General features: G+C 59.7%; 3 protein-coding genes across 3 annotated transcripts; 1 reads left to right on the plus strand and 2 right to left on the minus strand.

Moving 5' to 3' along the window:
- Window positions 1-887: 887 nt before the first annotated feature.
- On the minus strand, window positions 888-3,553 carry KLF1 (KLF transcription factor 1). The gene is made up of 3 exons (XM_062179252.1): window positions 3,454-3,553; window positions 1,880-2,737; window positions 888-1,063 (listed from the first exon to the last, which is right to left on the minus strand). The coding sequence occupies exons 1-3, from the start codon at window positions 3,539-3,541 to the stop codon at window positions 888-890; spliced, it is 1,122 nt and encodes a 373-aa protein (XP_062035236.1). The 5' UTR covers window positions 3,542-3,553.
- Window positions 3,554-6,660: 3,107 nt separating this feature from the next.
- On the plus strand, window positions 6,661-10,886 carry GCDH (glutaryl-CoA dehydrogenase). The gene is made up of 12 exons (XM_062179025.1): window positions 6,661-6,712; window positions 6,786-6,900; window positions 6,992-7,027; window positions 7,123-7,269; window positions 7,361-7,423; window positions 7,532-7,702; window positions 8,306-8,435; window positions 8,511-8,727; window positions 8,976-9,079; window positions 9,185-9,310; window positions 9,581-9,741; window positions 10,482-10,886. Exons 2-12 carry the CDS (start codon window positions 6,801-6,803, stop codon window positions 10,553-10,555), a joined length of 1,329 nt encoding a protein of 442 aa, XP_062035009.1. The 5' UTR covers window positions 6,661-6,712; window positions 6,786-6,800; the 3' UTR covers window positions 10,556-10,886.
- Window positions 10,887-11,085: 199 nt separating this feature from the next.
- Window positions 11,086-22,956, minus strand: SYCE2 (synaptonemal complex central element protein 2). Its single transcript, XM_062178477.1, has 4 exons — window positions 22,924-22,956; window positions 22,407-22,522; window positions 11,826-12,036; window positions 11,086-11,376 (listed from the first exon to the last, which is right to left on the minus strand). Exons 1-4 carry the CDS (start codon window positions 22,954-22,956, stop codon window positions 11,086-11,088), a joined length of 651 nt encoding a protein of 216 aa, XP_062034461.1.
- Between the last annotated feature and the right edge of the window lie 678 nt (window positions 22,957-23,634).

The following is a 23,634-nucleotide window of genomic DNA, read 5'->3' on the forward strand; positions in this document are numbered from 1 at the left end:
CCACGCCCCCCCCCAAACCCACAGACTGCAGCCAGTACCAACGCTGACATTTTATCTGCCAGGGGCAACTTTATAAGACCCATATAACCATTCGCAGTTGATGCCTGATGCCACGCGGGAGGGGTCCACAGCACGAAGCTCCCCCTCCCCCAGACACAGAGTCTCTGGGAAGTTTCACACCCCCTCCCACTGTCCAGGGCCGCCTGTGAGCCAGTTGGAGGGTCCAGTTCTCTGAGCGTCTGTCCGACCGTCCGTAGGAGCCCATTTCTTTGGCGGTCTGTCTGACTGGGTCTGTGTGGCCATTGGATGCCTGTGTCCACGCTCTCTGTGGCTGAGGACTCCCGGGGTGGGGGTGTCCCACCTTCCAGGTCTGTTTAGGGGTCCGTCTGGTGGGCATGGCAACTCCAGGCAAGGATCCGTCCTTGGGAAAACCTCTCTCTGGTGGGATCCACTCACGTTCTCTTGTTTTTGATTTTTTTTTTTTTTTAACAGGCAGAGTTAGACAGTGAGAGAGAGAGACAGAGAGAAAGGTCTTCCTTATTCCGTTGGTTCACCCCTCGAATGGCCGCTATGGCCGGTGTGTTGCTGCCAGCGCACTGCGCTGATCCGAAGCCAGGAGCCAGGTGCTTCCTCCTGGTCTCCCATGGGATGCAGGGCCCAAGGACCTGGGCCATCCTCCACTGCACTCCCGGGCCACAGCAGAGAGCTGGGCTGGAAGAGGAGCAACCGGGACAGAACCGGCGCCCTGACCGGGACTAGAACTCGGGGTGCCGGCGCCGCTAGGCGGAGGATTAGCCTAGTGAGCCACGGCGCCGGCCCACTCACGTTCTCTTGTGCCCAGTGCTCCCCACCCTGCACTGCTCCCCACCCCGGGGAAGGCGCAAGGCTCACAGGTGGCGCTTCATGTGCAGAGCCAGGTGGTCAGAGCGGGAGAAAGTGCGCGCGCAGAACTGGCAGCGGAAGGGCCGCTGTCCCGTGTGCTTGCGGTAGTGGCGGGTCAGCTCGTCCGAGCGCGCGAACTTCCAGCCACAGCCGTCCCACGTGCAGGCGTAGGGCTTCTCCCCTGGGGGGGTTGGGGTGGGCAAGGATCCTGTGAATGCTATTGTCGGCTCCACCCTGATCCTGAGTCCCCTTTGCGCAGCCTGAGCTGGGACAAGAACGGGACCCCCAGGACACTGGCCGACTTTCAGGGGCCAGTTCTGCAGGTCCTTTCTCCCTTGCACCTGCGCCTCCTCCACATCCCCGTGCCTCGGGACCCTGCACCTTCGTCCTTACGCCATCCCCACCCCACCCCCAGGGATTATGCCCTTTCTTTCCACTCCTGGCCCTTCCTCCATTGTGACCCTGGGACAGGTGTGGCTTCATCGTCTGTCATAACCCCTTAAGTTTGCTGGCCCTGCCTCAGCCTCGCTCCTTGGGACCTGGACTTCCAGGCCCACACCCACCTTAGCCAACCCCCTGAAACCGATTCACGCCCCTAGGCCAAAGCCACGCCTCCTCCATGTCAGGCCCCGCCTCCTAGCCAGATAACCACGTGTGCCCGTGGCATCCTAAGCCCCTCCCCTCTCCGCACGCCCGCCCTCTGGCTCTGCCCATACCACCTGCTCGGCTTTCTGCTCTCCCACCACCTACCCGTGGCCCAGGTCTGTTCCCACCCTTGGGCAACGCTCCCCCGGCTTTTCCAAGAACTGTGCCTCTGAGGATCCAGGCCCTGTCCCAGCTCACTCTGCCCCGCCCCCTTGCTCCGGAACACCGCTTTTAGCCCCGCCTCCTCCGTAACAGGCCCGTCCCCTGCCGGGTCGTTGCCTCCTGCCGCTCCCCTTGCCTTTGCTGTGTGGCCGCGCTCAGCCCCGCCCCCCGTCCGGGCACCGCCCCTCACCTGTGTGCGTGCGCAGGTGCGCCTTCAGGTGGGAGCTCTTGGTGTAGCTCTTGCCGCAGCCCGGGTGCGCGCACGCGTGCGCCGCCTGCTTCCTGCGCGGCCACGAGCGCGGCAACGAGTTTCGGCTGCGCTTGGTCGGCGCAGCCACGGCCATCAGGTCTGGTTCTCCTGAGGTGCCCCCGAGTCCAGCACCCACCGTGCCGGGTCCCAGACAACTGAGGAAGGAGGAGGGCGCGGCGGCGGAGCCTGGCGCGGGCGCAGGCGCCGGGAGCCCGCGGAGGAGCTGGAAGTGCCCTTGGTACTGCGGCGGCGCCGGGTACAGCGCGGGGTACCCGGGCAACAGCTCATAGTGGGCGCCCGGCGCGGCGGGCACAGAAAGCCCTGTCCGCCGGAAGTAGCTCCCCGAGGAACCTGCGCCTGATCCCGGGTACACCGGCTGCAGCGACAACGCCTTGGGAGCTGGAGCGGGGGCCGGGGCCAGGGCTGGAGCCACGAAGGCGTCGGGGGCTAGGGCTCGTGGGGCAGCGTGCGCCCACCCCGAGGGCTCCTCGAGACCCAAGAGCCCAGGGACCAGCCCCGGGCCGCCCCCATACGCGCCCAGAGTCTCGGGCAGCGCTGGGTATGGCGCTGCGGGGCCCTCGCTGGGAGCCAGAACGCTGGCCCCGTGCGCGCAGCCGGGCTCGGTGCTGGAGAAGTTACTTAGGGAGAGATCCAGGTCCCAGGCGGCGGTGCAGGTCTGGTCGTCGTTGTCTTCGTCCTCGGCGGAAGGGTCGTCCGACTCTAGTTTCACGTGAAGGAGCTGCCACGTTGGGTCGGGGGGACCCGGGCCCACGTCCTGCGCCTCCATGGAGCGCCACCCCTGTGGGAGCGAGCAGGCGACTTGAGGCCGGCTGCGGTGGACACTGGGCGCGCGCGCGGGGGTGGGGTACCTTGCTCCTGATGGGGGCAGGCAGGCTACAGGTATCCGAGAGGGGTCTCGTCTGGCTGTCAGTCTGTCCCACTCCTCCACATTGGCCCCCAGCAACGCTCCCCCCACCCCACCCCCTAGCTCCCAGGGCCTGAGGGGTTGATCAAGTCTGGCACAAGATAAGACTCCCATTATCTGGAACCACACTCGGGGATGGGGGAGGGATGGGGTGGCAGGGGGCAGAAGGGAAGCCCGCCTTGACTCAGGCCCCGTTCCCCTTTCAGAACCTCTCCCCTTCCCCATCTCCCCAAAGATTAATCCCCAAACCCTGGAGGCAAACTTCCTACATCTCACTGGGAGATTACATGGTTTCTCTATCTCTTTCTCTGGATTCTGACTCCTACAGCATTGATCTCAGAGCATCCGTTTGCTGTTACAGAAATGGGGCCCCACCAAGAACCTCAAGCCCACCCCCCTCCCGGACCAAGCACTCCTGCCTCTCCCAACTCAACCTCAGAGGATCCCCACCCCTCCCCGCACTGCTGCTGGCTTCTGCCCCCAGGATGCTCCAGTGCTGGCCATAGCAAGATGGAAACCTGGAGCCCCCAGATTCTGGCCATCACCCTGAAATCCCCCAGCCAGCCCACCTGGACTCCATCTGACTCCAACTTGAGAGAGCCCTGGATATCTGGGAAGGAGCCCAGGGCGGTCAGCGTGCTGATGATGGAGGGTAGTGCAGTCTCAGCTGTGGCCATGGCTGGCAGGCGCCCACCCCCTGCCCCGGGGGTGGCCTCAGGCTGTGGCTCCTTGGGCTGCCGGCGGTGTGAGCTCTGCCTCTCCACTGGGCCCCTTTGGAAGGCTCCTGTCTGCCCTCCGTTGATTGGCTAGAGCTCCTGATAAGGGTCAGGCAAGGCAAAGTTGCTCCGGGAAGGGGTGTGGGGAGGAGTTGGGGGGGCAGTCACTGTCTGGGGAACAGACCACTCAGGGACTGAGCCTTAAACACCGAGGCCCCCCCCCCATGTCCAATGCCAAGTCGGATGTTAAGGGGGGGGGGTGTTCAGGGGCTGAGTCTCCACAGAAACTGAGGGGCAGGGGCGGGAGCTCTCTGCTTCCTAGAGAAGGGGTGGAGGGCAGCATGGGATTCTGGGAAGGGGCTGCAGGAGCCCCCTCTCTCCCCCACACAAGGGCTCTGCACCCCTCTCCTATAGTAAACAGCAACAACAGCGCTGATGGCGGGACTTGGCAGGAGCTGCCTCTCAGTCATTATCAGGGGCACCAGACACTGGACGCTGCTATCAAGTGGAGACTTGGGGCCGCCAGAGCTCTGTCCTCCCCCCACACTTTGAGTGGGAGCACTGTGGGTGGTGCGGGTAGGCAAACTGCCCCCCCTCCCCCCTATTGTGAGCGCCGGACCTGGTGGCAAGAGGAACCGCTTGCCCGTCTGCCATGTTACTGTCTGCTGTGGGCTCTGGGTCAGCACGGTGGGGGTGGGGGGGTTCGGTGGAGCCAGAGGCAGCGAGGAAGAGGTGGCAAGAGTGGGACTCTGCAGGAGACCCCGGCTCCAGTCCTGGCTGCTGCTCCTTGGTGTATGTCCCCACCCCCCAAGAAAGGGGGAGGAGCTATGTCCTGGGTAGGGGACCTGGACACCCATCCCACAGGCATGGGATTACAGAATGACCCAGGTTCCCAGGGACCTCTGTTACCCAGATCTCCCACAGAGAGTAAAACCCCAGGCGTGTCCAAGTCCCCTGTGCAGGATGACCGGCACAGAACATAATCCTACTCTATGCCTTGGCTTTGAAACTGCACTCTGTGATGTGAATTGCTACACTGTATTGTTCGGAGAGTAATAACAAGGATAGAAATATACTGTGTAGGGGACTGTGGCAAAGCGGGTAAGCCGCTGCCTGCAGCACCAGCAGCCCATATGGGCTCTGGTTCAAGTCCCAGCTGCTCCACTTCTAATCCTGCTCTCTGCTATGGCCTGGGAAGGCAGCAGAAGATGGTCCATGTCCTTGGGCCCCTGCACCCACGTGGGAGACCCGGAGGAAGCTCTTGGCTCCTGGCTTCAGACCAGCCCAGCTCCGGCTGTTGTAGCCATTTGGGGAGTGAGTCGGTGGATGGAAGACCTCTCTCTCTCTCTCTACCTCTGCCTTCCAAATAAATAAATAAAGCTTAAAAAAAAAAAGATTTACACAGAGAGTGGGAGAGACAGTTCTTTCATCCACTGGTTCACTTCCCAGATGGCTGCAACAGCCTAGGGCTGGGCCTAGCCAGGAGCTTCTTCAGGGTCTCCCACGTGGGTGCAGGAGCCCAAGTACAGGGACCATCTTTTGCTGCTTTCCCAGGCCATAGCAGAGAGCTGGACTGGAAGTGCAGCAACCAGGATTCGAACCGGTGCCCACATGGGATACCGGTATCACAGGTGGTGGCTTTACCCACAATACTGGCCCCAGAATGCCTGCCTTTTTATTTTTTAAATAAAGATTTATATTATTTAAAAGGCAGAGAGAAAGGGAGAGACAGAGAGAGGTCTTGCACCCACTGGTTCACTCTTAAAATAGCTGCAATGACTGGGGCTGGGCCAGGACAAAGCCAGGAGCCAGGAGTTTCCTCTGGGTCTCCCATGTGTGCGCAGGGGCTCAAGGACCTAGACCATCCTCCACCGTTTTTCCAGGCATACCAGGGAGCGGGATCTGAAGTGGAGCAGCCAGGACTTGAACTGGCAACTGTATGAATGCCGGCGCTGCAGGCCAGGGCTTTAACCCGCTGTGCCACAGCATTGGCACCAGAATGCCCGGTTACCACCTTCTTCCAGGGTTAGAGTCCCGGCTCTGCTGTCCATCCGGCTCCCGACTGATGAACACCCGGGGAGGCAGCAGGTGAAGGCGCAGGTACTTGGCTCTCTGCTGCTCTCGGGAAGACCCAGATGGAGCTCCAGGGTCCTGGCTTCCACCTGGCCCAGCCCCAGCTGTTGTGGGCATTTGTGGGGAGCCCTCGGTGGATGAGGGTCTCTCTCTGTGTCTCTGCCTTTCAAATAAAAACAAATACACACAGTCCATCTCACACACAACTCCAGGGAAATCACACCTACGGTATCGCAGAACATTCCAGAACCTCACGGGCACAATCCACCAGCTCCAGCCCGAGAGAGAGAGAGAAAGAGAGAGAGAGAGAGAGAGAGAGAGAATCTTCCATCTGCTGGTTCTCTCCCCAAATGGCTGCAACCGGCCAAAGCCAAGAGCCTCTTCCAGGTCTCCCACGCGGGTGCAGGGGTTCAGACACTTGCGCCATCCTCTGCTGCTTTTCCCAGGCCACCAGCCGGGAGCTGGATCGGCAGTGGAGCGGCGTCCATATGGGACGCTGGCTCTGCAGGCAGAGGCTTAAGCTCGCTGCGCCACAGCGCGGGCCTCAGGAACTGATCCCTAAATTCCACCTCCCACGAACTTTCTGCAGTCCCCTTTGGTAGGGCGCACAGACCCCGCACGGGGTCGCACGCACAGGTACAGGGCCCCACCGCAGGACACCTGCGCTCCGGCCGCCGGGACCCCAGCCCCGGGTCCTGTGCTCGCTTCAGGTGCCTAAGTTAACGCCGCAAACACTTTTGCAACTGGCCAATCAGGAGCGGACCGAGCCCCCCGTTAGGGCCAATCAGAACGGGAGCTCAGCGGGCCAATCGGGTTGGCGAACTCGCTGTCCGCCCCTACCATCCCGGTGTCGGGTTTCTCTTAAAGGGGCCACACCAGCCTGAGGCTTGGCGCCAGGAGCTCCATAGGCCCGGGGATTCGTGTCCCTTTTAAAAGGCAAGCGCCGCGGAGGAGCCGGGTCCTAGGAAGAACCAATGGGAGGCCGCGTTCAGTCTCCACTCCGCCCATGTCCGGCTGCGGTCGAAGGTCCGCGACACCGCAGGTTTCGCCGTGCGCCAGGTGGCTGCGGGGCGGGCGGGGGTCCCGGGGGGCGGGCTGGGGTCGCTGCGCGCTGACGCCCTCGCCCCTCCAGGTCGCCGCCGCCGCCATGGCCCTGAGAGGCGTCTCGGCGCGGCTGCTGAGCCGCGGCCCCGGCCTGCGCGTCTTGCGCGTCCTGCGCCCCTGGGCCTCGGCGACTGCGCGGAGCGGTCAGTGCCGGGGGTCCGGGCCCGGGGGTGGGCGCGGGAGGAGCTGGGGCTCCCAGGGCTCGTCCAGGGACGGCTTTTCCTGTCTTTGCAGCGGAGAGCGGGAAGACGCAGAGCCGGCCGGCCAAGCGTAAGGACCCCGGGGCTGGCCCAGCTGCGTGTCCGCCGGGGAGGCCGGGTCCGGGTGGGCTGGGCTGACCCAGGCCCCGGCTCTCGCCGCCGCAGCCTCGTCGCGCCCCGCGTTTGAGTGGCGGGACCCTCTGCTGCTGGAGGAGGAGCTGACGGCGGACGAGATCCTCATCAGGGACACCTTCCGCACCTACTGTCAGGAGCGGCTCATGCCTCGCATCCTGCTGGCCAATCGCAACGAAGGTGCCTGACCCGGGAGTGGGCACGCCGGGGCCCCCTCCCGCGGGAGCCGGGGCTGGGGCCGGCTCGACTCCGGGCGTCTGTCTCCTTGCAGTCTTTCACCGGGAGATAGTCTCGGAGCTGGGGGAGCTGGGCGTCCTGGGCCCCACCATCAAAGGTGAGGACGTCCCCCGGCCTGCAGACCCCACGGCGCCCTGAGTCAGTTCCTCAAGTCCGATCCCCCGAGCCAGGGGCTAGCTCAGCGCCCTGTCCTCCTGCCAACCAGGCTACGGCTGTGCTGGCGTCTCGTCCGTGGCCTATGGGCTCCTGGCCCGGGAGCTGGAGCGGGTGGACAGCGGCTACAGGTCCGTGATGAGCGTGCAGTCCTCCCTGGTCATGCACCCCATCCATGCCTACGGCAGCGAGGAGCAGCGGCAGAAGTACCTGCCCCGGCTGGGTGAGCGGCAGCCGGGGGGCGGGGACGGGGACCACCGCGATGCGCTCCCAGCCTGAAGCCTGAACGGGTCACTTCCTAGCCAAGGCCATGCAGCCCCCACCTGACCGTGCTTCTGCCGACCCTTATTATTTATTTGAAAGGCAGAGCTACAGAGAGAGCGCTTCCACCTGTTGGCTCACTCCCCAGATGGCCACAGCTGGGCCAGGCCAAAGACAGGAGCCTGGAACTCCATCCGGGTCTCCCACACCGGTGCAGGGGCCCAAGACCTTGGGCCATCTTCCACTGCTTTCCCAGGCCATAGCAGTGGAGCAGCCGGGCCTCGAACCAGCACCCGTACAGGATGCCTGAGTTACACATAGCGGCTTTACCCACTGCACCAAACACTGGTCCCTCTCTGCTGACCTCCCTCTATCTCTGGCCACTCTCTCGATTGCTTGTCACCAGCTCAGCTCAGTGGAATTCTGCCGATGAACCCCTGGGCCTTTGCACCTCCTGTTCCCTCTGCCGCGATCGCTCTTCCCCGCGCTCCCATCCTTTCTGACTCCCTGGGGCCCGGGGAGGGGAGGGGGTGGGCAGCTTGATGACGCTGTCTCTTGGCTGCAGCCAGGGGGGAGCTTTTGGGCTGCTTCGGGCTCACGGAGCCCAACCATGGCAGTGACCCCGGTGGCATGGAGAGCAGAGCCCGCTATAACCCTTCCAGCAAGAGCTACACCCTCAACGGCACCAAGAGCTGGTGAGAGGCCCCGGACAGGGGACGGCGGGGCTGCAGGGCCCTGGCAGAGTCCTCACCGAGCGTCCCTGCCCCCAGGATCACCAACTCACCTGTAGCCGACTTGTTTGTGGTCTGGGCTCCATGTGACGACGGCCTCATCCGGGGCTTCCTGATCGAGAGCGGCACGCGGGGCCTCTCGGCCCCCAGGATCCAGGGCAAGTTTTCCCTGAGGGCCTCGACCACGGGCATGGTCGTCATGGAGGGCGTGGAGGTGCCGGAGGAGAACGTGCTGCCCGGCGCCACCGGGCTGGCGGTGAGTGTGGGGCCCAGGCTGGCACCCTGGGGCCGCCCCGGCGGTGCCCATCTCGCTCATGCTGGCCACCCTCTGGGTCTGAGTGTGGGGGATCCAGCCTGCTGAGCCCGAGCCCTGGGGCCAGGGCTGTGGGGATCTTCGGGCGGTTCAGGGTCCCCCTGTGCTGGGTGGCCGGGGCGTCTTCCCCCCCTACATTGGAGCTGGTTCTGACCGGTTGGCGCAGCATCTCCTGGGTCTTGCCCCTCCAGGCTCCCTTTGGCTGCCTCAACAACGCTCGGTACGGCATCACGTGGGGCGTGCTGGGAGCCGCCGAGTTCTGTCTGCACACGGCCCGGCAGTACACCCTGGACAGGTGGGGGCGGCTGGGGACATGGGAGGCGGCCTGGGGTTCACCCTGCACACCGTAGGTGGCGCCCTAGCCCCTGCCCTTGCCCTCACTGTGACCTCGCGTGCCCAGGCTCCAGTTCGGGGCGCCCTTGGCCAGGAACCAGCTCATCCAGAAGAAGCTGGCGGACATGCTCACAGAGATCACGCTGGGCCTGCACGGCTGCCTGCGGCTCGGCCGCTTGAAAGATCAGGACAAGTAGGGGCGGTGCGGGCGGGGGTGCGGGCAGGGGCGGGAGGGTCCTGACCTCCTGGCAGCCCCCGGGGACCTGTTTTCTTTCCTCTTTGGCCTGCCACGGGCCAGATCAGGGACAGCTCGGTGGCTGTGACCGGCCATCCTGCCCACCCCGGCTGTTTGTGCGGGCCCCGGGGTTCCTGTGTGCATGCAGGGGGGTGGGGGGGAGGGTCAGGTCTCTCGGTCCCCAACCTGCGACCCCCGCCGCACACTGTGTGGACGTGCCTTCCCCAGGGCCACCCCCGAGATGGTCTCCCTGCTGAAGCGGAACAACTGTGGGAAAGCCCTGGAAATCGCCAGGCAGGCCAGAGACATGCTGGGGGGCAATGGGATTTGCGACGAGTACCACGTGATCCGCCACGCCATGAACCTGGAGGCTGTGAACACCTATGAAGGTGGGGGCGGGGCAGGGTCCCCATCTGGCGAGGGGAGTGAGCATCATTTGCATACTGTGGGGCCCATGGGGAGACGGACACGGGAGAGGCCACACACAGAGTGGCCTGGGCCCCTGGGCAGAGCTGTGTGCGCACGCGTGGTGGGGTAGGGCAGCCGCTTGCCCCTGCACGGCCCAGTCTTTTTTTTTTTTTTCCCCCCGTGTGGCAGCCGGTTGGGACCTCCTGGGAGCAGCAAGGGAAAGGTGGGGGTGGGGGTTGGCAGATCTGAACGGCGGGTGGGACAGATGCACAGGCATGTGGGCGCCTGAGGAGGGGCTCAGGGGAGCCCGCTGGGCCGTGGGGAGCTCTGGCGGGGAGGGGCGGGGGCAGGGGTCTGCAGTGGCTCGACTGGCCCAGCCCCTCCTGTTTCTGTGTTGCTAAGCAGCTCTGCAGGAAGGAAGCCGGCTAGGTGGAAAAATCAAACATTTAATCAACTGTGTGATGCCGGGGGCAGGAGGGCCTGGGATGCCTCTTTGCCAGGGCGCAACACAACTGTGGGAGACCACCTTGTGGGCGTGGCCCCGACGGCGGCCTGGGTGGCCGTCCCTGGGCCAGGATGTGGCTCCCCGGGCAGGCAGCTGCTGTCAGCATTCGCTGTCTCTGTGACTCTGCTCTTCTGCAGGGACAGCCTGGGGGGGGGGGGGGGGACAGGAGGATGGCCGCTGAGGACCCCGGCCCGACCCTGCCGTCCTCTTGTGCAGGCACACACGACATTCACGCACTGATCCTCGGGAGAGCCATCACGGGAATCCAGGCGTTCAAGGCCGACAAGTGACCCCGCAGCCCCGGGGCTAGGGGCCTGCAACCTGGCGGGGGCCTGCAACCCAGCGGCGCCCTGGGCCCGCTGCGCTCTGAGCTCAGGCGGGGAGGTGGCTGAGGGAGGTGGCCCACGTCGTGGGAAGAGAGACGCTGCCTCTCCCGTTGGAAACCATTCCCGGGGGCTGCAGGCTGGAACTCTGTGCTCAGCGTTTCTCAACCCACTGGAGCCCTGGACCAGAAACCACTCAGTGGCCTCAAAACAGGAGCACAGACCTCAGGCTCCCCGCGCCCTCACCCCCGCCCCCTGCAGCAGTGCCTTACTTGGAAAATAAAGAGCCTGCAGCTGAGCCACGCGTGTTGGCTGCGTCTCCTGCTCACCGCCAGGGCAGCGCTGCCAGCCACAGCAGCGCGGGCACAACTTGGGGCTGGGTCGCCACAACGACGCGGTGGGACTTTGCCCCCAGGGGTGGCCCAGCCCCACGGCTGAGTCTCAAGTCCGCTGTCGTCCCGGCCTGGGCTCAGGGCCCTGACTAACGGTCTGGCTCCTCAGCCTGAACGGGCCCTGTTCACCAAGGGCCCGGGGGTTTGCCGGGCGGAGCAGCAGGTGCACCCGGCTCCTGCTCGCATCTCCTCGCCCCGCTCTCCTACCTCGGGCTGCAGGCACAGGTCTTTGTACACAGTCTCCACGGTCTGACAGACTTGCTTGAGCTCTGTCTCCAAGTGGCTGATCTTGGCCATCTTCTGGGTGAACTCCTGGAGCTTCTCCTGGATGACCTTGTTGTGGTGGTCGTAGATCTGGTACATCCTCTCCTCCAGCTTCTCCGTCAGGTCCGAGACCTAGAAAGACAGGCAGCGGCAGATGTGGGCTCTGAGCCTGCGCGAATGCTGTGCTGTTTTATACAAGGGAGATGAGCATGTGTGGGTTCCCGGATCCCCGGGCTGCTGTGGACACTGTGGGACGGCTGACAGACACACAGCCATGAGTGCCAGCCCCAGGCATGGCTGTGCTGACGCGGGCCCTGCCTCACCCCCGCTGCCACAGCCCTGGGTGAGGTTCTGGGGGCGGGGCTCTGGATGCAGGGACACCTTGGGTTCTTCAGTCTGGCTCTGTCATTCGAGGCAACTCATGTGTTTGTAGACCTCAGTTTTCTCATCTACAAAATGGGTCTGGCTCTCCTTTGCAGGGTTGTCAGGGTACCGGGAAGTACGGTGCCATATGCAAAGTGCCAGGAAGAGGCACGTGAGCCCCCTCAGCCCCCTCCCCCACCGCGCCACCTGTCTGTCACCTTGATCTTGAGGCTGTCCCTGAAGTTGGTCATGAGCGCATGGTCCTTTTGCCTGCTCTCATTGATGTTTTCGATCAGCTCCTGGGCTCGCTTCTTCAGGACTTCGATGGTGGTGTCCAGCGAGGAGAAGTACAGGCCTGTCTTCCCCTCCAGTGTGGCCAGAGGGCGGCCGGCACCGGATATGGCGAGCGAAGGGCTGGACACCCGACCCCTGAAAGTGTAGGAAACCCAGGTTGGCAGACCTGGTGTCGCTCCCTGGGGAGGCCGCTCGCCACCTCCCCTTGGCTCGTTCAGTCACACCCCTGCCTTGACAGAGGATGTGGCACCCCGGCTTTTTTTTTTTTAAACGTTCTTATTTGGGGCCGGCGCCGTGGCTCACTTGGCTAATCCTCCGCCTGCGGCACCGGCATCCCATGTGGGCGTTGGGTTCTAGTCCTGGCTGCTCCTCTTCCAGTCCAGCTCTCTGCTGTGGCCCGGGAAGGCAGTGGAGGATGGCCCAAGTGCTTGGGCCCTGTACCCACATGGGAGACCAGGAGGAAGCACCTGGCTCCTGGCTTTGGATCGGCGTAGCGCCAGCCATAGTGGCCATTTTGGGGGTGAACCAATGGAAGGAAGACTTCTCTGTCTCTCTCACTTTCTAACTCTGTCAAAAAAAAAAAAAAAAACTTAAAAAAATAAAACATTCTTATTTAATTCTATTTGCAAGGCAGAGAGACAAAGAGGAAGAGAGAGCTTCTGATGGTGGCTCACTCGCCAGATGCCCACAACAGCTGTGGGTGGGCCAGGCTGCTGTCTCCCAGGGTGCCCATGAGCAGAGAGCAGGTTAGGAGCAGGGGGCGCTCTGAGAGCACCCCCTAAGTGGTGATGTAAGCACTGCACCCAACACCAGCCCCAGAGCCCCTGTTTGCTGACACAAACACAGCAGGCCCACTAAACATGCCCAGAACAAGGAGGTCCCCCTGGTCCCAACACCCGCTGTCCTCTGCTGGCCAGCTTGCTCCTTTGGGTGGGCACTGAGCGCACAGGAAGACAGTGGCACGGGTGGCACAGTCGTTTTAGTGGCTGCTCTGGACACCCGTGTCGGGTTTGCGTCCTGGCCCCTGCAAACGTACACCCTGTGAGGCAGCAGTGGATGGTGGCCCAATTACCCGGATCCCTGCCATCCCCGTGGGAGACAGGGATAGAGCTCATGGTTCCTGGCTTTGGCAGGCATTTGGAGGGGTAAACCAACACATGCAAGATCTCTGTTACTCTGCCTTTTAACTAAGTATTTTTGAGTGGTTTCCAATTTCAGAGAATCCAAGTATTTTGGATTTCTGATTTTTGGATTAGAAATGCTCAACTGGCCTATGTAAATATTCCCAAATCTGAGACAAAAAACAGAGTTACAGAGAGAGAGCGCGAGCAAGAGAGTGAGCGCTTCCATCTGGTGGTTCACTCCCCAAATGGCTGCAACAGCCAGGACTGGCCCAGGCTCGAGCCAGGAGCCCCATCCGGGTCTCCCATGTGGGTGGCAGGAGCCCAAAGCTATGATTTTTTAAAAGATTGATTTATTTATTTGAAAGGCAGAGTTACAGAGGGCAGAGGCAGAGAGAAAGAAAGAGAGAGAGGTCTTCCATCACTGGTTCACTCCCCAAATGGCCTCAACAGTGGGAGCCGCACCGATCCGAAGCCAGGAGCTTCTTTCGGGTCTCCCACGGGGGTGCAGGGGCCCTGTCTCACTCAGCGTCATAATCTCCACACCTGCCCTTCCCAGAAGCCACAAATGTGTCAAATCCATGACTGACTCACCAGGGCGTTCCTTGCCATCTGCACTGTGGTTACCCCCAAATTTGTCCCCAGCTGAGGTCCCAACCTCGCACGCCACCAGCTCCAGGCCCCTCCACCTCGCTCACACGCCGCGTTTTGCACAAGAGCCTCATCTTCCCTCGCAGCCCGATTTCATTCTCCCTTCCCTTAGCCAAGGACCAGAAAAGTCACCTGGGCCTCACGCCAGAAACCCAACATTCAGGCTTCTGTCTTTGCTCTGCAATCCTCTCACTCCTGCTCTCAAATCTGTCCTCCTCTGCAGCCCTGCGCCCACCATTTCTCTCCTTGGTCCAGTGCAACCCGAGTCTACCACAGCGCCCCAGCGGCCACAAGATCAAGTCCAAATCCCTTCCAGGGCTCTTTCCAGCCTCACTATTTCCTACTATCTGCTCCATCTCCAGCAACCTGGAACCTTCCACAAGTTCCCCAAGCCCACCAGCCTTTCTGCCTCCCTCACAACAATGGGACATCTGGGGGCTTTGCACCTGCGCCCGCCTGGTCCTCAGCCACCCAGCTGCCCAGCCGCCCCCGCAGGGTACTCACAGGGGCCTTGCACTACCCCACAACATGAACACAGAAATGAGCGAGCCACTGGCTCTGGCGCTCCAGCTGGCTCGCCCTACTGCACCCACAGTTTGCCTGGTTGTCCCCCCCTCTACTGGGCCATCTCCACACTCTGAGGACCCCCCAAAAATGGAAATCAGTGATGTCTCCGGGCGTTTCTTTTTGTGTAATTGTTCACCACCGGCTGGAGCTGCTCAAGCCGTTCCAAGTCACTCCCTTCTGAGGCCCAAGGGGTGAGGCGGGAAGGGGTTTTCATGACAGCGGGCACGAATGGGGAAAAATCTCTGGAATTCAACGGATTCCAATTTTGTGGTGGGACAAAGCCCACCTCAGACTTCTGCTGTGAGCCTCTTTCTTTTCCCCAGCCTCTCCTTTGGGGCACTCGGTCCTTTTGATTTCATTTTTCTTAATATTCAGTAGCTGCATATTAATCAGGATGCTAATGAATCATTGGCTCCCCGGGCCTGCATTCACCAATTAACTTTAATAAACAAAACGTGTGGTGGCCTCGCGGCCGGCTGCTTTGGCTGCGCCCGGGACGGAGGCCAGGGTATGGAAGTTAGCCCAGCGCTGCACGCCCAGGGCACACGGCCTGCGCAGGGCCCCCGGGGCGGCCGAGTCGCCGGGCTCTCTGCACTTGGCTGCCCTCATCTATTATGGGCTGTCCTTCTAAGGGGTCCCTGAATCGGCTGTGAGGATTAGGACGTGGTTCCCAGGCAGGGCCCCGGGCTGGCAGGGGCCCAGGAACCGTGGAGGAAATGGGTCTGAGCGAGCGAAGAGACCATCTGCTCGCTCCAGGTAAAGCTGTGATTGGCAGGCGCGTGAGCCAGGGCCGCCCGCTGCTGGGGCCTCCCTGCGTGGCCTCTGCCACACGGACAAGTAAACAATCCGCCAGCCACTTATGGCCACCGCGGTGGTGGCGGTCCCAGGACGCCCAGGCAGCTAATCAGACATTCAAGGAGCAACACAGCCACATCTCTGGCGCTCGGGCAAACCGATGTTCGCTGAAGTCCAGCCAGGAGCGGGGAGGGGGTGTCTTGAATGCAAGCTGATGAGCCCGCTCCGCGCCCCCGCCCCCCACACCGTGTTAACATTTTAATCATGTCGCCGAGTGTCTGCGAAGCCGGATCTATTACGGGCCCCTTGCGCTGGTTTTAATCCATCTGTTTTTTTGGCCCAGAGCTCTCGTGGGGGCCCCGGGAGGTCTCTAAATGATTTGCCATTGTCTGTGTCTCTTTGGCACATACAAGAGCCCTTCGAAAAGCCTGTGGAAAGTGGAATTAAAGGATAAGCTTATACGGTGCAAAAAAAATTTGAAATCCACGCATAGTTTTTTGTGAGCCCTTTAAAGACCCCTTCATATGCATGGATTGTTGTTGTTGTTTTGCACCACGATAATATTTTAATTTCATTTTCCATGAATTTTTGAAGCCCACTGGTAGATCCTGGTCTAAACCAGCTGTCTGGGGCCAGCCTTGTGGCACAGCAGGTTAACCTGCTGCCTGTGACACCGGCATCCCAGGTAGGGTCCTGGCTGCTCTGCTTCTAATACATCTCCTTGTTAATGTGCCTGGCAAAGCAGCAGGTGATGGCCCAAGTGCTTGGGCCCCTGCCGCCCACATGGGAAACCCACATGGAGCTCCTGGCTCTGGTCTGGCCCAGCCCTAGCTGTTGGGGTCACATTTCTCTCTCTCTGTAACTGCCTTTCAAATAAATAAATCTTTGAGCCAGCATTGTACTGTAGTGGGTTGGGCCTCCACCTGCAGTGCCAGCATACCATATGGGCGCTGGTTCTAGTCCTGGCTGTTCCACTTCCGATCCAGCTCTCTGCTGTGGCCTGGGAAAGCAGTGGAAGATGGCCCAAGTGCTTGGGCCCCTGCATCTGCATGGGAGACCCAGAGGAAGCTCCTGGCTCCTGGCTTTGGATCGGCCCAGCTCTGGCCGTTGCAGCCAACTGGGGAGTGAACCAGCAGATGGAAGACCTCTCTCTCTCTCTCTCTCTCTGCCTCTCCTCTCTCTGTGTAACTCTTTCAAATAAATAAATAAAATCTTAAAAAAAAAAAAAAAAAAAAAAAGGCCGGCGCCACAGCTCACTTGGCTAATCCTCTGCCTGCGGCGCCAGCACCTCGGGTTCTAGTCCCGGTTGGGGCTCCAGATTCTGTCCCGGTTGCTCCTCTTCCAGTCCAGCTCTCTGCTGTGGCCCAGGAGTGCAGTGGAGGATGGCCCAAGTGCTTGGGCCCTGCACCCACATGGGAGACCAGGAGGAAGCACCTGGCTCCTGGCTTCAGATCGGCATAGCGTGCCGTCCGTGGCGGCCATTTGGGGGGTGAACTAACGGAAAAGGAAGACCTTTGTCTCTCTCTAACTCTGCCTGTCAAAAAAAACTCAGAGAAAAACACATACTAAGAAAAACCTATGCATGAATTTCAAAAAAAAATTTTTTGCATCAAAATAAACTTATATTTTAATTTATTTTCCTATGAAGGTTTGAAGTGCCCCCCACCAACGCCTGTCTACTGCTGCTAGCCCCTGCTGGCAGTCCCAACACCTGCCACTCCAGCCGCCTCCTGGCTGCTCTGGGAACATCCCCACCCCACACTGAATTCTGCCTCAGGCCCTTGGCACCTGCAGCTCCCTCTGTGTGGGGTGTTTGGGACCAGAAAGCCTCCTGGGTTGCTCCTACTCATACACCCTCTAAACCACTCTAAACAGCCTGTTCCTCTGTGTAGTTGTTCTTTACTGTTTTCATTTTTTTAAAAAGATTTAGTTATGTATTTCAAAGTCAGAGTTACAGGGGCCGGCACTGTGGTGTAGTGGGTAAGCCACCACCTGAAGCGCTGGCATCTGATATGGGCACCGGTTCAAGTCCTGGCTGCTCCACTTCCAATCCAGCTCTCTTCTGTGGCCTGGGAAAGCAGTGGAAGATGGTCCAAGTCCTTGGACCCCTGCACCCGTGTGGGAGACCTGGAAGAAGCTCCTGGCTCCTGGATCCTGGCTTTGGATCGACCCAACTCTGGCCGTTGTGGCCATTTGGGGAGTGAACCAGCAGATGGAAGACCTCTCTCTCTATATATATATATATATTTTTGTAACTCTGCCTTGCAAAGAAATAAACCTTAAAAAAAAAAGTTCCAGAGAGAGGGTTGCACACACACACACAGAGAGAGAGAGAGAGAGAGAGAGAGAGAGAGAGAGAGAAATGTCTTCCATCTGCTAGCTCACTCCCCAAATGGCCACAATGGCCAGAGTGGAGCCAGGCTGAAGCCAGGAGCCAGGAGCTTCATCCAAGTCTCCCATGCGGGTGCAGGGACCCAAGCACTTGGGCCATCTTCTTCTGCTCTTCCCAGGCCATCAGCAGGGGGCTGCATCAGAAGTGGAGTAACCAGGATGTGAACTCCTATGGGATGCCATCACTGCAGGTGACAGTTTTACCCACTACGCCACCACACCGGCCCTATTCTGTTTTGCTTCTGTATGCTGCTTGCTACCAGCTGCATATTCTCATAAAAAAAATTTAAAATTTTTTATTAATTTGCTTTCATTTTATTTGAAAGAGAAAGAGATAGAGATAGAGAGAGAGAGAGAGAGAGAGAGAGAGAGAGATCCATCTCCCAATCTGCTGGTTTATCTCCCAAATGTTTGCAACAGCTGGTGCTGGGCCAGGTTGAAGCCAGAAGCCCAGAATTCCACCCAGGTCTCTGACGTGGGGCAAAGCCCCAAGTACCTGAACTGCTGCCCCGGGGTGTGCATTAGCAAGAAACTGAAGAAAAGGCTGGAAGACTGATGCTATCAAACATCAAGATTTGCTGCAGAGCTACAGTAACCTGGACTGGCGTGGTACTGCTGAAAGAACAGGCAAAAAGACCCACAGAACAGGAGTGGCGGGGAGAGAGAGTCCAGTAATGGACCCACACATATGCAGTCAGCTGACAGAGGAGCAAAGGAAACTCTGTAGAATAAGGAGTCTTTTCGACAGTTGGTAGTGAAACAAATGAACAGTTCAAGCAAAACTCCCAAATCTAGACATGGACCTTATACCCCCCCTTTTTAAGATTTATTTAAGTCTTCCATCTGCTGGTTTACTCCCCAAATGGTCACAATAGCCAGGGCTGGGCCAGGCCGAAGCCAGGAGCCAGGAGCTTCTTCTGGGTCTCCCATATGGGTACAGGGGCCCGAGCAGTTGGGCCATTTCCTGCTGCTTCCACAGGTGCATTAGCAGGGAGCTGGATCGGAAGTGGAGCAGACGGGAGGTGAACCGGTGCCCACATGGGATGCCGGCGCTGCGGGCAGCAGCTTTGCCTGCTACACCACAGCGCTGGCCCTGACCATACACCTTTCATGAAAATTAACTCAGAATAGGCCGGCACCGCGGCTCACTAGGCTAATCCTCCGCCTTGCGGTGCCAGCACACAGGGTTCTAGTCCCGGTCGGGGCACCGATCCTGTCCCGGTTGCCCCTCTTCCAGGCCAGCTCTCTGCTGTGGCCAGGGAGTGCAGTGGAGGATGGCCCAAGTCCTTGGGCCCTGCACCCCATGGGAGACCAGGAGAAGCACCTGGGTCCTGCCATCGGATCAGCGCGGTGCGCAGGCCGCAGCGTGCCTATCGCGGCGGCCATTGGAGGGTGAACCAACGGCAAAAGGAAGACCTTTCTCTCTGTCTCTCTCTCACTGTCCACTCTGCCTGTTAAAAAAAAAAAAAAAGAAAGAAAGAAAGAAAGAAAATTAACTCAGAATAGATCAAGACCTGAATGTAAATGCGAAGCTATAAAACTCCTAGAAGACACAGAAGAACATCCAGGGGACTGTGGGTTTGGGGATAACTTCTGAAATAATAACACCTAAAAGCGTGAGTAATGAGAGAAAAAAACTGGTAAGCTAGACTCATTGGAACCAAAAACTTCTGGGCCTGGTGTCATGGCACAGCAGGTTAGTCCACCACTTGCAATGACAGCGACCCTGGGACCAGCACTAGGCATAGAAGGTTAAGCCTCCGCCTGCCGTGCCAGCATCCATATGGGCGCTGGTTTGAGTCCCAGCTGCTCCACTTCCGATCCAGCACCCTGTGAATGTACCTGGGCCCCTGCACCCACATGGGAGACCCAGAAGAAACTTCTGGCTTTGGCCTGGCACAGTCCTGGCCGGTGCAGCCATTTGGGGAGTGAACCAGTGGACACAAAACCAATCTCTCTCTTCTCTCTATCTCTTCCTCTATATCTTCTATTTCTGTCTTCCAAATACATAAATAAATCTTTTTTTTTTTTTTGACAGAGTTAGACAGTGAGAGAGAGACAGAAAGAAAGGTCTTTCTTCTGTTGGTTCACCCCCCAGATGGCCCGAAGCCAGGAGCCAGGTGCTTCTCCTGGTCTCCCATGCGGGTGCAGGGCCCAAGCACTTGGGCCATCCTCCACTGCCTTCCCGGGCCACAGCAGAGAGCTGGACTGGAAGAGGAGCAACCAGGACAAAATCCGGCTCCCCAACCGGGGCTAGAACCCTGGGTGCCGGCGCCACAGGCGGAGGATTAGCCTAGTGAGCCGCGGCGCCAGCCCATAAGTAAATCTTAAGACAACAACAACAACAACAGACAGCATCCCAAATTGGAGTGCCAGTTTGAGTCCTGGCTGCTTTGTTTCCAATCCAGCTCCCTGCTAATGTGCCTAGGAAGACAGCAGATGATGGCCCAAGTAAGTACTTGGATCCCTGACACCCAGGTGGGGGATCCAAAAGGAGCTCCTATCTCCTGGCTCTGGCCTGGCCCAGCCCCAGCCATTGTGGCCATTTGAGGACTGAACCAGCAGACGGAAGAACCAGCAGGTAGAAGACATCTTTTTAAGAATAAATGAAAACTTCTGGGAGGGTGTTGTGCCACAGTGGGTTAAGCTGCTGTTTAACTCATATTGGAGTACCTGGGAAAAAGTCCTGACTCTGCTTCCAATCCAGGTCCCCGCTAATGCACCCGGGAGGCAGCAGGGTATGGCCCACTCACAAGGGAGACCCCAATGGAGTTCCCAGCTACTGGTTACAGCCTAGGCCAGCCCTAGCCACTCTGGCCATTTGAGAGAACTGGCAGACGGAAGATTACTCTCTGCCTTTCAAATAAATTAAAAAAAAAAAAAAAAACCTTCACAAAGAAAAGTAGCTAACAGAATCACTTTTTAAATTTTTTTTTAAAAATCTATTTATTTATTTTAAAGTCAGATTTACAGAGAGGCAGAGGCAGAGAGGCAGAGAGACAGAGAGAGAGGTCTTCCATCCTCTGGTTCACTCCCCAAGTGGCCACAACGGCCAGAGTTGGCCCAATCAGAAACCAGGTATCAAGAGCTTCTTCCTGGTCTCCCACACGGGTGCAGGGGCCCAAGCACTTGGGCCATCTTCCACTGCTTTCCCAGGCCATAGCAGAGAGCTGGATTGGAAGTGGAGCAACTGGGATTCGAACCGGCACCCATATGGGATGCTACAGTCGCAGGCAGCAGCTTACCCACTACGCCACAGTGCCAACCCCAAGAATCACTTTTTAAAAATTAAAACATTCTGCTCAGCCGGCGCCATGGCTCAACAGGCTAATCCTCCGCCTAGCGGCGCCGGCACACCAGGTTCTAGTCCCAGTCGGGGTGCTGGATTCTGTCCCTCTTCCAGGCCAACTCTCTGCTATGGCCCGGGAAGGCAGTGGAGGATGGCCCAAGTGCTTGGGCCCTGCACCCCATGGGAGACCAGGATAAGCACCTGGCTCCTGCCTTCGGATCAGCGCAGTGCACAGGCCACGGCGGCCATTGAAGGGTGAACCAACGGCAAAGGAAGACCTTTCTCTCTCTCTCTCTGTCCACTCTGCCTGTCAAAAAAAAAAAAAAAAAAAAAGAAAAAGAAAAAAAAAACCATTTTGCTCTACAACAGACATTCTTAGGAGAATACAATCACACCATGTGGTGCGGTGGGTTAAGCTGCAGCCTCAGTGCCGTATTGGCATCCCATATAGGCACAAGTTCTAGGCACAAGTTCAAGTCCCAGCTCCTTTGCTTCTGATCCTGCTAACATGCCTAGGAAAGCCGTGGATGATGTCCCACAACCCTGGGGCTGGTGCCCACATGGGAGACCCCATCGAAGCTCCTGGCTCCTGACTTCGGTCTGGCCCAGCCCTGGCCATTGTGGCCATTTGGGGAGTGAACCAGTGGATGGAAGACCTCTCTGTCTGTCCCTCTCACTGTCTGTAACTACCTCTCAAATAAACAAATAAAATCTAAAAAAAAAAAAAAAAAAGCCATCAGTGGTGCCTTTCTTTCTCTCACCCCAACATCTAATCCATTAGCAATTTAAAAAAAGATTACTTATTCAGAGAGAGAGAGAGAGAGAGAGAGAAGGCTCCCATCTGTTGGTTCACTCCCCTAAATACCACAGCAGTCTGGGGCGGGTTGGACCAAATCCAGGAGCCAAACACTCAACCTGGGTCCGCACCTCCACAGACCCACCGCGAGCCCTCACGGTCATCTTGCCCCTTTCTGAATTCCCCGCTGCCCTCCCCCACACGGCCACCAGGGGGCGATCTTTAGTATTCCCCCCCCAAGGCCCTCCCACTGCTCTACAGGCTGGCCAATCGTGGCAGCCCATACAAAAGCAATTGCAGGCTCACTGCGTTCCAATAAAACTTTATCAACAACGGTGTTCCCCCCCTCCTGCTGCCATGGCAACTGGCCAATTCCCAAACCCACTCAGGGCAACTAGCATCCAAATTCCCGCTCCTCCTCTGCGGGGACCAGACTCCCCCTCGCCACATGGTCCGCTCGTCACCTCCTCCAGGAAGCTTCCCCGGAGCCCTTGGCATCTAAAGCGACCTCCATGGAGGGCGGGCGTTTAGTCCAGCAGTGAAGACGCCCGCATTTGGACGGGGCCCGGTGCTGTGGTGTGGTAGACAAAGCCTCCACCTGCGGCGCCGGCATCCCACAGGGGCGCCGGTCTGAGTCCGGGCTGCTCCACTTCCGGTCCAGCTCCCTGCTAATAATGGCCAGGCCCCTGCACCCACGGGCAAGGTCAAGTTTACGGGCGCCCTTTTCTCCAACGGCGCAGAGGACCATTTGCTTTTTTTTTTTTTTTGCAAGAGTACTTTTCAATGCTGTTCATTTTTTTTCCCCAGGTGCGTTCCCGGCACCTAACACTGATCCTGGCTCGTGGAAAGATCGAGAAGGCGCCCACCCCCCACCGCGGAGTGGGCGCCTCCTCACCTGGCCGGCCCGTCCCCGGCCTCCTCCTCGCAGGTCTCCTCGGCCTGCGGACGCTCCTTGGTCGCCTCCGGGGGCTGCGGCTCCTGACCCGGGCATTCCTCGTGGGGCATGGCCACCTGCGGGCACAGCCAGGGCTCGGGAGGCCGAAGGAGTGGGGGTGGGGGCGGCCAGATCGCCCCTCCGGACCCGGGGACCACCAGGCGGGCGCTGCGCTCGGATCCCTGCGGGGCCGCCCGGAGGGGTCCGCGTGGGGGTCCGGGCTCTGGGAGGGGCGCCTAACTGGCGTGGGTATCCGCTTGGGATAAAAACAAGCAAAGACAAGGGCGCGGCGCGGGGGTGCGTGGGCCACGCGCCATGCTTGGGAGGCTGGAGGCCGTGGGCGCGTCCGTCAGTCAGGGCCTGCTCGGGCGGTCAGGGACTCGGGACTTGGACAGGCAAGAGGCAGCCCCGGAGGCTGGAGACCACTGGCCAGGCGCGGGAAGCCCGGGGTCGCGGCCGCTCCCTGGCCCGCCGGTACCCCCGCCGCCGCGCGTACCCCCTGGCGCTCCATCTCGTCTTTTCCCGCCTTTCCCGCTCACGCCCTCTGCGCATGCGCACGCTCCACCCTCCCACTCCTCGTTGCGCTCTGCCTCTGAGCACGTGCTGGGGCGTGCGTGCGCACTCGGCCCACCCGGTTTGAAGAAGTCGGCGCGCGCCAAGGGGCGGGACGGCCGTTAAACGACGGTTGGGCGGGCCAAGGACTGCACCGTGCGCATTCAGGGCCGCTGCGGGTGGAGGGGGTGGGGGCGGGGACTCTGGACACGCGTGTGCGCATGTGTGAGACTCCGGGGCCAACATGACGCTTTACTGGGGCTACTGTGTTGCTTTTTTTTTTTTTTTTTAATTTATTTGAGAGGCAGCATTAGAGAGGTGGACAGAGAGGTCTTCATCCGCTGGTTCACTCCCCAGATGGCCGCAGCTGGGCCGATGGGAAGCCAGGAGCCTCCTCTAGGTCTCCCACGCAGGTGCAGGGACTCAAGGACTTGGGCCATCTTCTACTGCTTTCCCAGGCCACAGCAGAGAGCTGGATGGGAAGTGGAGCAGCCGGGACTCGAACCAGCGTCCATGTGGGATGCCGGCACTGCAGGCGGAGTCTTTAACCTTCTGCACCACAGCGCCAGCTCCCATAATCCAGCTTTTAAAATGTGCAGGCAGCCTGCGCCGCGGCTCAATAGGCTAATCCTCCGCC

This window comes from Lepus europaeus, chromosome 20 (assembly GCF_033115175.1).
Source record: "Lepus europaeus isolate LE1 chromosome 20, mLepTim1.pri, whole genome shotgun sequence".
Classification (NCBI taxonomy): domain Eukaryota; kingdom Metazoa; phylum Chordata; class Mammalia; order Lagomorpha; family Leporidae; genus Lepus; species Lepus europaeus.